General features: G+C 55.7%; 1 protein-coding gene across 4 annotated transcripts; it reads right to left on the reverse strand.

Annotated features, from left to right (window-relative positions):
• Positions 1-834: 834 nt before the first annotated feature.
• On the reverse strand, positions 835-11,534 carry LOC136631790 (serine/arginine repetitive matrix protein 1-like). Of its 4 annotated transcripts, none has more exons than XM_066606133.1 (4): positions 11,131-11,534; positions 6,965-7,296; positions 6,670-6,712; positions 835-1,707 (listed from the first exon to the last, which is right to left on the reverse strand). In XM_066606133.1, the coding sequence occupies exons 1-4, from the start codon at positions 11,486-11,488 to the stop codon at positions 1,118-1,120; spliced, it is 1,323 nt and encodes a 440-aa protein (XP_066462230.1). In that variant the 5' UTR covers positions 11,489-11,534; the 3' UTR covers positions 835-1,117. The 4 variants fall into 4 exon arrangements, with proteins under 4 accessions (XP_066462230.1, XP_066462229.1, XP_066462228.1 ...); XM_066606132.1 differs by having other exon boundaries at positions 835-1,710; XM_066606131.1 differs by having other exon boundaries at positions 6,670-7,296.
• Between the last annotated feature and the right edge of the window lie 2,336 nt (positions 11,535-13,870).

Below are 13,870 nucleotides of genomic sequence, written 5' to 3' on the forward strand. Positions count from 1 at the left end.
CGCTTGCGATATTTTTTCCACGCAGATGATACACTGCGCTTCCACGCTGAAAGACCATTGCATCTGTGATTCACCGCAAACACTCGCAATGCGTTTCCCCGCAGTCGCAGGACTAATCCGCAGCACTAATCCGCTTGCGGAATCAGAGCCCTTCGTGTGACTCGCTGATGTCAATGCACCCCGAAAGGGAGATTTCAAAATCCACAACGTGCTCCTGCCTTTGACGCCCCTGTTTGTGTCCCGCTGCGCACTAGCGCCACCCGGGGGATATTTCTGCAGATTCAAGGCAATATAAGAGATGCGGCTGCGATGCAGAAAAAACAAGTTTCACCTCCACTTTGCTTTAATTCCTGGGAAAAACCTAAAGGGTTAACAGACTTCCTAAATAGCGTTGAATACTTTGAGGGGTGCAGTTTTTATGATGGGGTGATTTATAGGGGTTTTCCAACACACAGGCCCCTCAAACCTGCTTCACAACTGAACGCGGCCCAGAAAAAAAAACAAGTTTGGGAAAGTTCTTCCAAATTAGAAAAAATTGCCGCTACACTTCGGGCGCCTTCACATGAGCGAGCGCGATATCGCTACGTTCTTTTTTTAAATGTCTATAGGATGCGATGCGTTTTTAACATTAGAAGGTCCTACGGACATTCGCATAAAAAAAAACAAAAAAAAAAACAAAAAAAAAAAAAACACACAACGATATCGCGATCACAAGCGTGAGGGCGCCCTTATAAGCCGTGTAACGTCCGGAAAAAAGACTGGATGTCCCCGCCCTCTTCTACATTAACCCGCTCCCCTTCTTAAACCAAGAACACACTCCACACATTTTGGCTTTTTAAGTGTGAGGCACGGCTTTATTAATTTTTTACAACCTTTTAACAAACCTCTTCCATGCTTAACCCCTTCAGCGGCCGGCTTAGGTAGTCTTCAGCACATTTAATTATAGATTTTCTGGGCGCGCCACTACAGGGGTTAAACGCTCCCCTAAAATTTGTCCTTGAGTTCGGAAAGGCATCCGAAAGCCCCGCTATAACTCGGGCTTGATGGAATGCCCTTCTCCTACAACTAAACTGCTGGCATGGAAGCTTCCCGCCACGAAGGATGCGACATATATTACCTATGCTGTTCTCCGCCCTTCTGCCAGCACTAGCGCCGCTTCTAGCCCGTCCTGCAAGCCTGACAGAAATATATCCAGCCCCACCTCGTTCAGGTTCTCACCATCTTCCTTCAGTAGGTGTGCATTCTGTCCCTCCAGCTCCCAATGCCGCACCGCCACCCCCCCTATTACCGGCATTAACTGTGACATTTTTAGATTTGCCCCTTTCCTGGCTCTTTCAATGCCCCCCGGGTTCCTCTCGCCTCTCCACACTCCCCTAGATATGATATCGGACCAAACTAAAACCACGTTTTTGAAGAACCTCCGGAAGTGCCCCATGTCCTGTCTCATGAACGCTATCAATTCACCTACTTTGGTACTTCCCATATCGTTGCCTCCAGCATGGATGAGGAGGACCACCGTCCTGGGGGTCCACCTTCTGATCCTTACCACTTCATATAACAGCTTGGACCACTGAAGCCCCCTGATGCCATGCCAGTGCACCACTGCATTCTTCAGGCCCAGGTTCACTCCGAGTGGCCGGATTCTTGCCCTTTGTTCAGCCCAGTAAATGAAGTCGTTCCCGACGATCCATATGTGCCGCTTATCTCCTGCTGAAATGACATAAAAGCAATGAAAACCAAACCGTCCCCTGCCGGCCGCGCCGCTCCTAGCAGCAACGGGTTTAACTTATCTACAAAAACCACATCAGTAAGTCATCGAGTCAGGACGCCCATCTGATCCGTATACCTTCCCAGCTGTTCCAGGGGCGCAACTATAGGGGATGCGGGGATGTGGTTACACCCGGGCCCAGGAGTCTTAGGGGGCCCATAAGGCCTCTCTTCTCCATAGAGGGAGCCCAGTACTATGAATAAAGCATTATAATTGGGGGCCCCGTTACAAGAAATAACAATCTTTAGTTATATAGCGCCAACATATTCCGCAGCGCTTACAAGACGGGGGGAGGGGGGGGGGGGGGGGGGGGGGAAGAGAAAGACAAAAGTATGAAAATACAAAAACCCCGGTTACATGTAGTGATCAGCTGATGGAGACAGTAGGGGTGAGGGTCCTGCTCCAACGAGCGTACATACTACAGATAATGGGGGATACAGAAGGTAAAGGGACTGGAGATGTGCACAGTATGGCGAGGTGGAGGGTGAGGGATGCTGTACACAGACAATGGTCAGGCCGTATAGTGGCTGAATCAGTGTGACTGCAGGGGGCAGTTGATGGTGGCTAGCAGGGATTGCAGTCAGTAGGACAGGGAGCATGTTATCAGGCGGAGTACAGAGGGGTTTGGTTTAGGGGATATGGTATGCCTCCCTGAAGAGGTGCGTTTTTAGAGTCCTGGATTGGCCGGATAGCCTTTGGTAGTGCGTTCCAGAGGACCGGTGCTGCTCTGGAGAAGTCGTTGAGGTGGGAATGAGAAGTTCAAATTAAAAGGGCACTTAGTCTGTTTTGATTAGCGGAGCAGAGGGCTGGGTGAGGGATTGAGATGAGGGAGACAATGTAGGTCGGCGCTGCGGATGGCTTAATGGATGAAAGTGATGAGTGTGAATTGAATTCTGTATCTAACGGGCAGCCAGTGCAGTGACTGGCACAGGGCAGAGGCGTCCGAGTAGTGGCTGGACAGGAAGATGAGCCTGGCTGCCGCATTCAGGATGGATTGGAGAGGGTAGAGTCTGGTGCAGGGGAGGCCGACCAGCAACGAGTTGCAATAATCAAACCAAGAGTGGATGAGGGAAACAGTGAGCGTTTTTAACATGTCCACGGTGAGGAAGGGGCGAATTCTTGCGATGTTCTTGAGGTGCAGCTGACATGTTCGGGCCAGAGATTGGATGTAGGGGGTAAATGATAGATCAGAGTCGAATATGACCCCAAGGCAGCGGGCATGCTGGGAGTTATGGTGCCACACACTGAGATGGAGATGTCAGGATGAGGTCGGTTAGTGGAGGGTGGAAACACCAGCAGGTCAGTTTTAGAGAGGTTCAGTTTTAGGTAGAGAGAGGACATGGTGTTAGAGACAGCGGACAGACAGTCGGTGGCGTTCTGGAGCACCAGTGCTGTGATGGCATGGGAGGAAGTGGTGGTATTGGAGGCCAAATCTCCTGATGATTTGCCTGAGGCCTGGGGGACCCCAACAGCAAGGGGAAGAGGAGGGGGCCGAGGACTGAGCCCTGAGGGCCCATGACAGCAAGGGGGAAGAGGAGGTAAGGGGGCCAAGGACAGACCCCTGACAGCAAGGGGAAGAGGAGGGGACCAAGGACAGACAACTGGGGGGCCTCAACAGCAAGGGGAAGAGGGGGCCCGAGAACAGAGCCCTGGGGACCCCGACGGCAAGGGTAGGTTGAGGGGGCAGAGGACAGAGCCCTGGGGACCCCTGATAGCAAGGGGAAGAGGAGGGGAGGAGCCGAGGACAGAGCCCTGGGAAACCCCAACAGCAAGGGGAAGAGGAGGGGAGGTAGAGCCAGAAAAGGAGATACAGAGAGCGGTCAGATAGGTAAGAGGAGAACCATGAGAGAGCAGTGTCCTTTAGGCCGATGGATACTGAGGAGGAGTCTGTGGTCAACAGTGTCAAACTCTACGGAGTGATCAAGGAGGATCAATAGACAGTAGTCCTCCCTCGATTTGGCCGTCAGGAGGTCGTTTGACACCTTTGTAAGGGCAGTTTCTATTGAGTGTAGGGGGCAGAAGCCAGACTGTAGGGGGTCCCGAAGAGAGTTTTCTGAGAGATCGCTTATAAGGCGGGAGTAAACCAGGCCTTCTAATAGTTTGGAAATGAAGGGGAGGCTGGAAATGGGTCGGTAGTTGGCAGCATCAGTCGCGTCAAGAGAATGGTTTCTTTAGCACTTGGGATAGGATTGAGTGTTTGACAGAGGATGGAAAAATTCCAGAGGTCAGAAAAATATAGTGGCGAGTTGGGAGAGGGATCGGAGGAGGTGTGAGGGAAGAGGGTCGCTAGCGCAGGTAGTGGGGTGAGCTTCAAGTTAGGCCTCTGGTTTAACCCCTTCCGCATTAATACCACATGCATTCGCTGTTACCGTCCCAATCCTGAAGGAGTGTGTGCCGAATTCCTGAGGATCCAACCCAGCTTTTTCAAAGAAGGCCGTAAAACCACAACCGATGCACAGGAAAATGGAGAAAGTCCAGCATTGGGTTAAACGCTTTCAGGCTTTATTGAAGGATCCAAGCAGACAAAGGAACAGAGAACATGTGCCGTCGTCTTACATGTTTCAGGCAAGCATGTTGCCCCTAATCATATGATTAAGGACAATATGTATGTCTGCTTGGATTTTTTTAGACTGAAAGCTTTTCACCCAACGCTGGACTTTCTCCATTTTCCTGTGCATTGGTTGTGGTTTCCAGCCAGTCCGCACCCATCGTCACCAGGGAAAGCTGTCTAGAAAACGCTCCACCCATGGGCATAACTTGGCAAGTCCCAAAAGAACCTGCATTTGATGCAATGTTGCCTTCTTGCGACCGTCAACTGACTCAACCGCTTTGCTTAAACGCGCCACTTCTTCCAGTAACTGAGAAACCATGTCGTTGGTATCTCTCTATACCAAGGAAAACCAGGCGTGTAACAGGCCCAACCGGGGGGGCACCGGCACACCGCTTCAACTTCCGAAACAATGTTAATAGGAACTAACAAACCGAGGAATCTTTCAGACTAACAAATAAGAAATCGCCCAGACAGTGAATAACCGGAGTGATGCCCGCTGGGAATACCAACACCCACTCTAAAACGGAGCAGGAGATAGGGCATCCCATCGGTAGACACATACCCTCTACTCTGCAACCCAGGAGATGAAGACATTCCGGGGGCACCGGCAGCAAACGGAAGGCAGACCCAATATCAGCCTTGGTCAAGAAGGTTCTGTTTTCGACACACTGCACCAAGCGCGGTTGAAAGAGGCGTACGAAACCACCGCTTGCCCTTTGGTAATACCGTCATTCACAGATTCTCCTGCCCGAATTCACCTGCCTCCTTTTTTTGGGACTAAACGCAATAGAGACACCTGCAAATTCGGGAAGAGGGGTTCCTGGAATGGAGCGGCCATCAGTCCCACTTCTTTTAAAAGTTTTTCTTTGACTAACTATATTGTCCGACGCGGATTTCAGATTGGCGCCTAACGCTGACGATGGTTGTGAGTGATGAGGTGTGTAACCCTCGCTGATGAGGTTTGCTTCCCGTTTCTTGTGGTACTTTTCTCAATCAGTTGCAGTTAGCCGCTTTTCACCAGCCTTCGCTGATCTGCCGGACGAGCCCATCACAGCAGGTCCGCGGTTTTTCCTGGATTTCCCGCACGCGGTACATTCGTTACAGAATTTGCACGTCGCGTAGAATCGACAATGGCCTTCGTTGAAGAGCCAACAAGAAGCATTTGGTCTCGGAGCCGCAGCTGACGGTTGTTGACCGACTGCCGCAGCTCCTCCGGGACACGGTGCGGGCTGTAGCGCCACCAAGCCAAGCCTCCATGCAGCTTGTAAGCGCTACAGATAGTGTTGATGAAACCGCAGCTCAATGTTCACGCTGCAGAATTCCGCAGTGTCAAGTGACCACGGCGGGTTCTTTTTGCCGCTGGAATACGCGCAGCCGGCTTCCATTGTAGTCAATGGAGCACAGCGGAAGTATCGTGTGATTACGGGTCCCCGCCCACCGTGCCATCACGCACTAACAGCGTGTCACACGCATGCACGCCGGTGGGACGTGCACAGTGGATGCGGGAGGTGCATATGGGGTCTTTAGGAGGGGGGGGGGGGGGACACGGTGTAGGACTCCGCTGCACTATTCCGCTGGCGGAGTCCATCATGGCCGTGGGCGTGAGCCCTAACCGATCTGACCACGCCCCCTCGGTGGACTATAGAGCACTAGAAGACGCTTTTCTTTCTAAAAATTGGCCAGCAGTTTTAACGCTGTAGTATCGTGTTCCCTCGAAAATAAGACCTACCCTGATTTTTGGCTTTTTTCAGGGAGACTTGAAATATAAGCCATGCACTGAAAATAAGCCCTAGCTAGACTACATAAAAGACTGAATAAATTAGATATAATGAACACATTACCTAGCAGCCGCGGTCCGGCTCCCTCCCGCTGTCTTGACGTTCCGTAGCTCCGCCAGACTTCCTGCACTCCTCGGCCGCCGTCAGAACATCACTCTCTGGTATTCATAAATCCCAGGAAACGATGACTCTGATTGGACAGCGAGCGCTGCTCTCGCTGAACCAGCATGACGGCTGCGATTGGCTGGGAGCAGCATTCACTGGCCAATCAGAGCCATCGTTTCCTGGAGGCGGGATTTATGAATGCCACAACCAGGAAGTGATGTTCTGTCGGCGGCCAAGGACTACGGGAGTTCCGGTGGAGCTACGGAACTTCAGACCAGCGGGAGGGAGCCGGACCGCCGCTGCTAACTATTAACAAAACATTCCCCGAAAATAAGACCCTGTGTCTCTTTTAGGGCAAAAATTAACATAAGACAGGGTCGTATTTCCAGGGAAATACAGGAAAATATCGCTGTTCGAATCACTAGCAGTAGAAACATTTTACCAAGCATTATGGCAGGTAGACTCACCGGCTCGCCCGTCGGACGGCTGTGTCGCAGGTGGAATCGGCACCGCGGGTGGTTTCTGCGCCGTGTCGGATGGCTGTCTCGCGGGTGGTTTCTGCGCCGTGTCGGATGGCTGTCTCGCGGGTGGTTTCTGCGCCGTGTCGGATGGCTGTCTCGCGGGTGGTTTCTGCGCCGTGTCGGATGGCTGTCTCGCGGGTGGTTTCTGCGCCGTGTCGGATGGCTGTCTCGCGGGTGGTTTCTGCGCCGTGTCGGATGGCTGTCTCGCGGGTGGTTTCTGCGCCGTGTCGGATGGCTGTCTCGCGGGTGGTTTCTGCGCCGTGTCGGACGGCTGTCTCGCACTCCGTTGTGTCTCTGTGTGCTGATCCCTGCTGCGCTCACCGCGCACAGAGGAAGCACCCCGGGAGAGCTCGCCGTTACATCCACCATTCTGGTTCTGTGTTGCTGGTCTTATCACCTCGATGGAACTCTGGAGTTGGTGACGACCTTCGCCGGATGATTTGGTCGAAGACACCGACCGCGAACAGTGGCGCTGTGTCAGGCAGGACCGTCCCTGATGCCCGTCTTGTTTGCCACCGCTGCCAGCCTCGGGATGGGATGCACGACTGCAACGAGCTTCCTTCTGCGGCTCCTCTGCGGAGAAGGAAGGAGAGGACACAGAAGCCCCTTGAAATTGTCATTTTGTTGTCTGAGCGAATGTGGAGGTCGCCTGCGCTGCCTTCCTTCGCCGCCCCCCCCCCCCCCCGCAGAGCTGGCTCCTCCCACTTGATTCCTGCTGCCTTTCTCTGAAGTGGAGGCTGACCTGATGGCTAGCCCCGTCTGCCCTTCTCTCACCCCTCCCCCCTATATTCTGCGTATGTTGCGCTCGCACCCCCGTCCGAGTTTCCCCGGTAAATTTCAGTTAGAATGTTTTGTCTTTACTTTTTAAAAAATCTAAACTTGAGAGAAAATTTGGAAATTGCAGCGATATCGCGTCAGCTGTTCGTTAGATTCCGCTGCGTTTTCTAGTGGCAATACCGGAATTTGGTGATGCTACAAAGTCGCATGTGGTGCAACTTGAAATATAAGCCATAGCCCAAAAATAAGCCCTAGTTGCTATAAAAATAAAAACCACACATACATCACCTAGAACATCACCTAAGCGTGCTGACGCCGCTCACCACTGAAGTGATTACCAGCTGAGGGACCCGCCTATTACGGGAGGGGGGGGGGGAGGGGAGAGAGGGACCCGCCTATTACGGGAGGGGGGGGGAGGGGAGAGAGGGACCCGCCTATTACGGGGGGGGGGGGGGGGGGAACCCGCCTATCACTGGGGGGGGGGGGGGGAACCCGCCTATCACTGGGGGGGGGGGGGCGGACCCGCCTATCACTGGGGGGGGGGGACCCGCCTATCACTGGGGGGGGACCCGCCTATTACTGGGGGGGGGGGGGGGACCCGCCTATTACTGGGGGGGGGGGGGGGACACCCGCCTATTACTGGGGGGGGGGGGGGACACCCGCCTATTACTGGGGGGGGGGGGACACCCGCCTATTACTGGGGGGGGGGGGGGACACCCGCCTATTACTGGGGGGGGGGGGGGGGGGACACCCGCCTATTACTGGGGGGGGGGGGGACCCGCCTATTACTGGGGGGGGGGACCCGCCTATTACTGGGGGTGGGGACCCGCCTATTACTGGGGGTGGGGGGGGACGACGGACCCGCCTATTACTGGGGGGGGGGGGGGGACGACGGACCCGCCTATTACTGGGGGGGGGGGGGACCCGCCTATTACTGGGGGGGGGACGGACCCGCCTATTACTGGGGGGGGGGGGGGGACGGACCCGCCTATTACTGGGGGGGGGACGGACCCGCCTATTACTGGGGGGGGGGGACGGACCCGCCTATTACTGGGGGGGGGGGGGGGACGGACCCGCCTATTACTGGGGGGGGGGGGACGGACCCGCCTATTACTGGGGGGGGGGGGGGACCCGCCTATTACTGGGGGGGACGGACGGGACCTGCCTATTACTGGGGGGGACGGACGGGACCTGCCTATTACTGGGGGGGACGGACGGGACCTGCCTATTACTGGGGGGGACGGACGGGACCTGCCTATTACTGGGGGGGACGGGGGGGGGGCCTGCCTATTGCTGGGGGGGACGGGGGGGGGGCCTGCCTATTGCTGGGGGGGGGACCTGCCTACTGCTGGGGGGGACGGGGGGGGGGGCCTGCCTATTGCTGGGGGGGGGGACCTGCCTACTGCTGGGGGGGGGGACCCGCCTACTGCTGGGGGGGGGAGACCCGCCTATTACTGGGGGGGGGGGGGGGGAGACCCGCCTATTACTGGGGGGGGAGGGGGGAGACCCGCCTATTACTGGGGGGGGAGGGGGGAGACCCGCCTATTACTGGGGGGGGGGGGGGGAGACCCGCCTATTACTGGGGGGGGGGGGGGAGACCCGCCTATTACTGGGGGGGGGGGGGGAGACCCGCCTATTACTGGGGGGGGGGGGGGAGACCTGCCTTTTACTGGGGGGGGAGACCTGCCTTTTACTGGGGGGGGGGGGGGGGAGACCTGCCTTTTACTGGGGGGGGGGGGGGGAGACCTGCCTTTTACTGGGGGGGGGGGGGGGAGACCCGCCTTTTACTGGGGGGGGGGGAGACCCGCCTTTTACTGGGGGGGGGGGGAGACCCGCCTTTTACTGGGGGGGGGGGGAGACCCGCCTTTTACTGGGGGGGGGGGGAGACCCGCCTTTTACTGGGGGGGGGGGGGAGACCCGCCTTTTACTGGGGGGGGGGGGGGGGACCCGCCTTTTACTGGGGGGGGGGGGGGGAGACCCGCCTTTTACTGGGGGGGGGGGGAGACCCGCCTTTTACTGGGGGGGGGGGGGGGAGACCCGCCTTTTACTGGGGGGGGGGGGGAGACCCGCCTTTTACTGGGGGGGGGGGGGAGACCCGCCTTTTACTGGGGGGGGGGGGGGGGAGACCCGCCTTTTACTGGGGGGGGGGGGAGACCTGCCTTTTACTGGGGGGGGGGGGGAGACCTGCCTTTTACTGGGGGGGGGGGGGGGGAGACCTGCCTTTTACTGGGGGGGGGGGGGGGGGAGACCCGCCTTTTACTGGGGGGGGGGGAGACCCGCCTTTTACTGGGGGGGGGGGGGGGGGGGGAGACCCGCCTTTTACTGGGGGGGGGGGGGAGACCCGCCTTTTACTGGGGGGGGGGGGGAGACCCGCCTTTTACTGGGGGGGGGGGGGGGAGACCCGCCTTTTACTGGGGGGGGGGGGGGGGAGACCCGCCTTTTACTGGGGGGGGGAGACCTGCCTATTACTAGGGGGGGAGACCTGCCTATTACTAGGGGGGGAGACCTGCCTATTACTAGGGGGGGAGACCTGCCTATTACTAGGGGGGGAGACCTGCCTATTACTAGGGGGGGAGACCTGCCTATTTTGTTTATTTCTGGGGGGGGGGGGGGGGGAGGCTGCTTATTATTATTACTGAGGTGGGGGCTTATAGTTTATAACGTTGCTATGGGAGTTATTATTACTGGGGCCACTATCAGGGTCACTATTAGGGCTCGTTCATACGGGTGTAATTGTATTTCAGTCGTACAAATATGCTACATATTTGCGCAACCGAAAATCGCTCATGCCTGTATATTTACGTACGTGAAAAGGAACCCAGACGGGCCCCTGAGATGGTGCGCACACATGCAGTGAATACACAGGTTTTCTCCGCATTCAGCCTGTATTTGCGCGGCCCGTTCACTTCAGTGGCCTATCGGGGTGCGCAGGACGTAACATTATAGGTCCTGCTGTGTGACAATATCCATCATGGGAATGAACTCAATGGCTTCTATTCACGGCATATTATGGACGCACATACGCTGGTGTGAACGCTTACTGTACTGGCGGAGGCCCCCTGCACACGGGCGGCCGTATTACCTGCAGAATTTCCGCCCGTGGAAGCGGCCATAGGATTGCGTTACAAAATGTAATCCTATGCAGACGGCCGCGATTTGTCTGCGTGAAATCTCGCATGGAAAACAAATTGCGGCACGCTCTATTACTGTGCGGGGCAGCGGGCACACCACAGAGCCGGAGCCGCGGGAGAGGGGAGTGCCGCGCTGAATCCTGCAGGGGCGCGGGTCGGGTCCAGCTGCAAGAATTCTCACAGCGGGATCCGACCCGGCCGTCTGCAGGCGGCCTTACAATCGGCCCTTTGAAGGTCACCATAAGCCTGATGTGGCCCTCAGTTAAAAGGAGTTTGACACCCCTGACCTAAAAGCTGTCCAGCTCTGCTGCATCTCCGCCTCTAGGAAGTGCTGGCTGTGATTGGCTGAGGACCTCAGCTCAGCCAATCAGTGGCAGCGGTGGTTGAACCAATCATAGCCATTCAATGATTGGCTGTGATTGGTTCAAGGAGCGCAGGCTCTGATTGGCTACTGAATAGGGCCGCACTGATCCACCTGACCACTCCGGGCTCCGCCTACCTGACTGGTCTCCTCCTCCCGACTGGCATCCTGCAGGGATCGGGCGCGCGGCGGCCACGTGGTCCTGCACCCTAGCGGCGGAGAGCGGTCCCGCATCTGCAGCCGGCCGCGTGTCACGTGCTCCTGCTTCGGGCATCTCCTGTGACGGGGCGAGCCCCGGGGGTCTGTCCGCTGCTGACCGCGAGCCTCTTCCGCGCTTGGCGGGGGGACTATGGCTGAGACGGGCTGGAGGACTGCGTCGGCGCCTGCTCCTCGTCGCTCCTTCTCCCACTGGCGGCTGGTCAGGGGCTTCTGCTCCGCTCGTCGTCGGTCTGCAGGCCTCCAGCACCTGCTCAATCCTCGCTAGCAGGGCCTCCATGGTCACTCCGTCCGCTCAGCTACCTCCTTGGATAGAAGCATGTGCCTCGCCCCTCCCCTAATTGTGTACTCCGCCCCTCTCACGGCTCTCCCTTCTTGTTCCGCCTATCCCCTCCCCTAATTATGTACTCCCCGCCCCTCTCACGGCTCTCCTTGTTCCGCCTATCCCCTCCCCTAATTATGTACTCCCCGCCCCTCTCACGGCTCTCCCTTCTTGTTCCGCCTATCTCCTCCCCTAATTATGTACTCTCCGCCCCTCTTCCTTCTTGTTCCGCCCCTCTCCCTTCTTGTCCCCGCCCCTCTCCCTAGATCCCTCCGCCTCCCCTCCAGTCGCTGGCAGCTGCAGGAAAGTATAACAATGCCGCGAGGATATGAAGGAAGTTATTTAGTAACTATTTAATGTTCTCCGACCAGATGAGTCCGAGAGGAAAATGTCAAATTCTGAAAGATACAAATTTTCTGTAAAATTTAATTTTAAAAAACCAAAACATTCCGAAGAAATTTACTACAAATATAAACTAAAAGGAGAAAACGATCTGCTGAATAAGTAAGAGCATTGTGAAGTTCTTACCGCAGACCGCCTTATGTCCACGGGGAATCCGGCACACAGTCCTCCCGCGCCCCTGCGCACTTGTCCGGGTCTTCTTTCTTCTGTACTGCGGATGCGCTGGTCGTCACGCCGTCGGACATGCGCAGTACGGTTCGCTCCTTTTTTTTTTAAACTCCTGCTTTCCTGCAGAATCCGCGGCCTGCCCGCTGTGCCAACTGCAGATGGGCGGCGGACCGGACGGCTTTCATTGACTTCAATGTTTCTGTCCATGTGAGAATCGCAGTGAAATGGAGCATGCTGGGATTTTTCGTCGGCGAACGGAATTCATAATTGGTTTCCGCTCGTGTACACGAAAAATCATTTTTCCATAGCGTGCTATGGAGGGTTATCGCTGCGGAATCCGGAGCGGAGCGTCGGCTGTGGAATCCACAGCAAAATCCGCCCGTGTAAATTGCGCCTAAAGTAACACATCAGATTTTTTAAAAACTGGGCTAAAACTGGCTGCCAGGGAAAGAAGGGGTTAACATATATAGTAACAGCATGCTAGACTGAGAGAAGACAAGCTCCACCCAGTTCAGCCCGTTTCCACCCCCCGTTGTTGATCCAGAGAAAGGCAAAAAAAACCCCAATGAGGCAGAAGCCAATTTATCCTCATCCTTCCCGACTCCATATGGCAGCCAGAGTGATCCGGATCAACGACCCGCTGGTTGGTTAATGTCTGTATCCGGTAATGTTGTACTGCTCTAAAAGGAGCCTAGTCTGGTGATAGATCTGGTGACCGGGCAGCCATGCTGGTGTGACAATGTTGGGGCGCTTCCTGTGACCCCCTTGTGTGCGGCCGAGCATTATCCTACTGGAAGCCGCCATGAGAGGAGCACATGTGGCTGCAGGACGTCCTAAACATATCGCTGAGCTGTCATTGTCCCTCGTACCACCACTAGGGGTGATCTATGGCCCCCCAGACCATCACAGCAGCAGGGGGCAGTGTGCCACGCTGGACAACAAAACAGTTGGAGCAGCTTGTCAGACGGTCCTCTTTACTGGTGGTCTGTCGCCTGGCGTGCGTGCCCTCATACATTCACTGGTCCTAACCCCTTTTAACAGTTTGGTCACAATGGCCCAGTTGGTGGGCAATTCGTAGATGCAACCATCCAGCTTCTCTCATTCCAAGTATACGCCCCCTCTTAACTGGGTGAAATCTTAATTGCGTCGTAGAGGTATATAGTCGTCAATAGGTTCTACACTAGTAATTATTAGGAAATAATAGTACCAGTGTTTCAGCTGTGTTACATACATCCTCATTCCCAGACATCACACACAATTCTACTGCATCCATCATTCTGATCCCCAGACATCACACACACAGCTCTACTACATCCATCCTGATCCCCAGACATCACACACAGCTCTACTACATCTATTCTGATCCCCACACACAGCCCTACTACATCCATCCGGACCCCAAACATCACACACATAGCTTTACTACATCCATCCTGACCCCCACAAATCACAAACAGCTCTACTCTATCCATCCTGATCCCACACATCACACACACAGCTCTACACCCACCCATTCTGGCCTTACACATCACACACACCTCTGCTACATCCATATTGATCCCCAGATATCACACACACAGTTCTACTACATTCATTCTGATCCTTAGACATCACACACACAGCTCTACTACATCCAGCCTGAGCCCCACACATCACACACACACACCTCTGCTACATCCATATTGATCCCCACACGTCACACACACCTCTACTACATCCATCCTGATCTCCACACATCACAAACACAGTTTTACTACATCCATCCTGACC

This window comes from Eleutherodactylus coqui, chromosome 6 (genome assembly GCF_035609145.1).
Source record: "Eleutherodactylus coqui strain aEleCoq1 chromosome 6, aEleCoq1.hap1, whole genome shotgun sequence".
Classification (NCBI taxonomy): Eukaryota; Metazoa; Chordata; class Amphibia; order Anura; family Eleutherodactylidae; genus Eleutherodactylus; species Eleutherodactylus coqui.

What these genes read in the sequence shown, in the direction of transcription:
- LOC136631790 (XM_066606129.1), bottom strand. Translation starts at nt 11,488, where the DNA reads ATGGAGGCCCTGCTAGCGAGGATTGAGCAGGTGCTGGAGGCCTGCAGA. An exon ending in GGGAGGAGGAGACCAGTCAG is followed by an intron (nt 7,297 to 11,130) that starts GTAGGCGGAGCC and finishes CCTTCTCCGCAG; the next exon opens with AGGAGCCGCAGAAGGAAGCT. An exon ending in GCCGTCCGACGGGCGAGCCG is followed by an intron (nt 1,711 to 6,669) that starts GTGAGTCTACCT and finishes ATGTCATTTCAG; the next exon opens with CAGGAGATAAGCGGCACATA.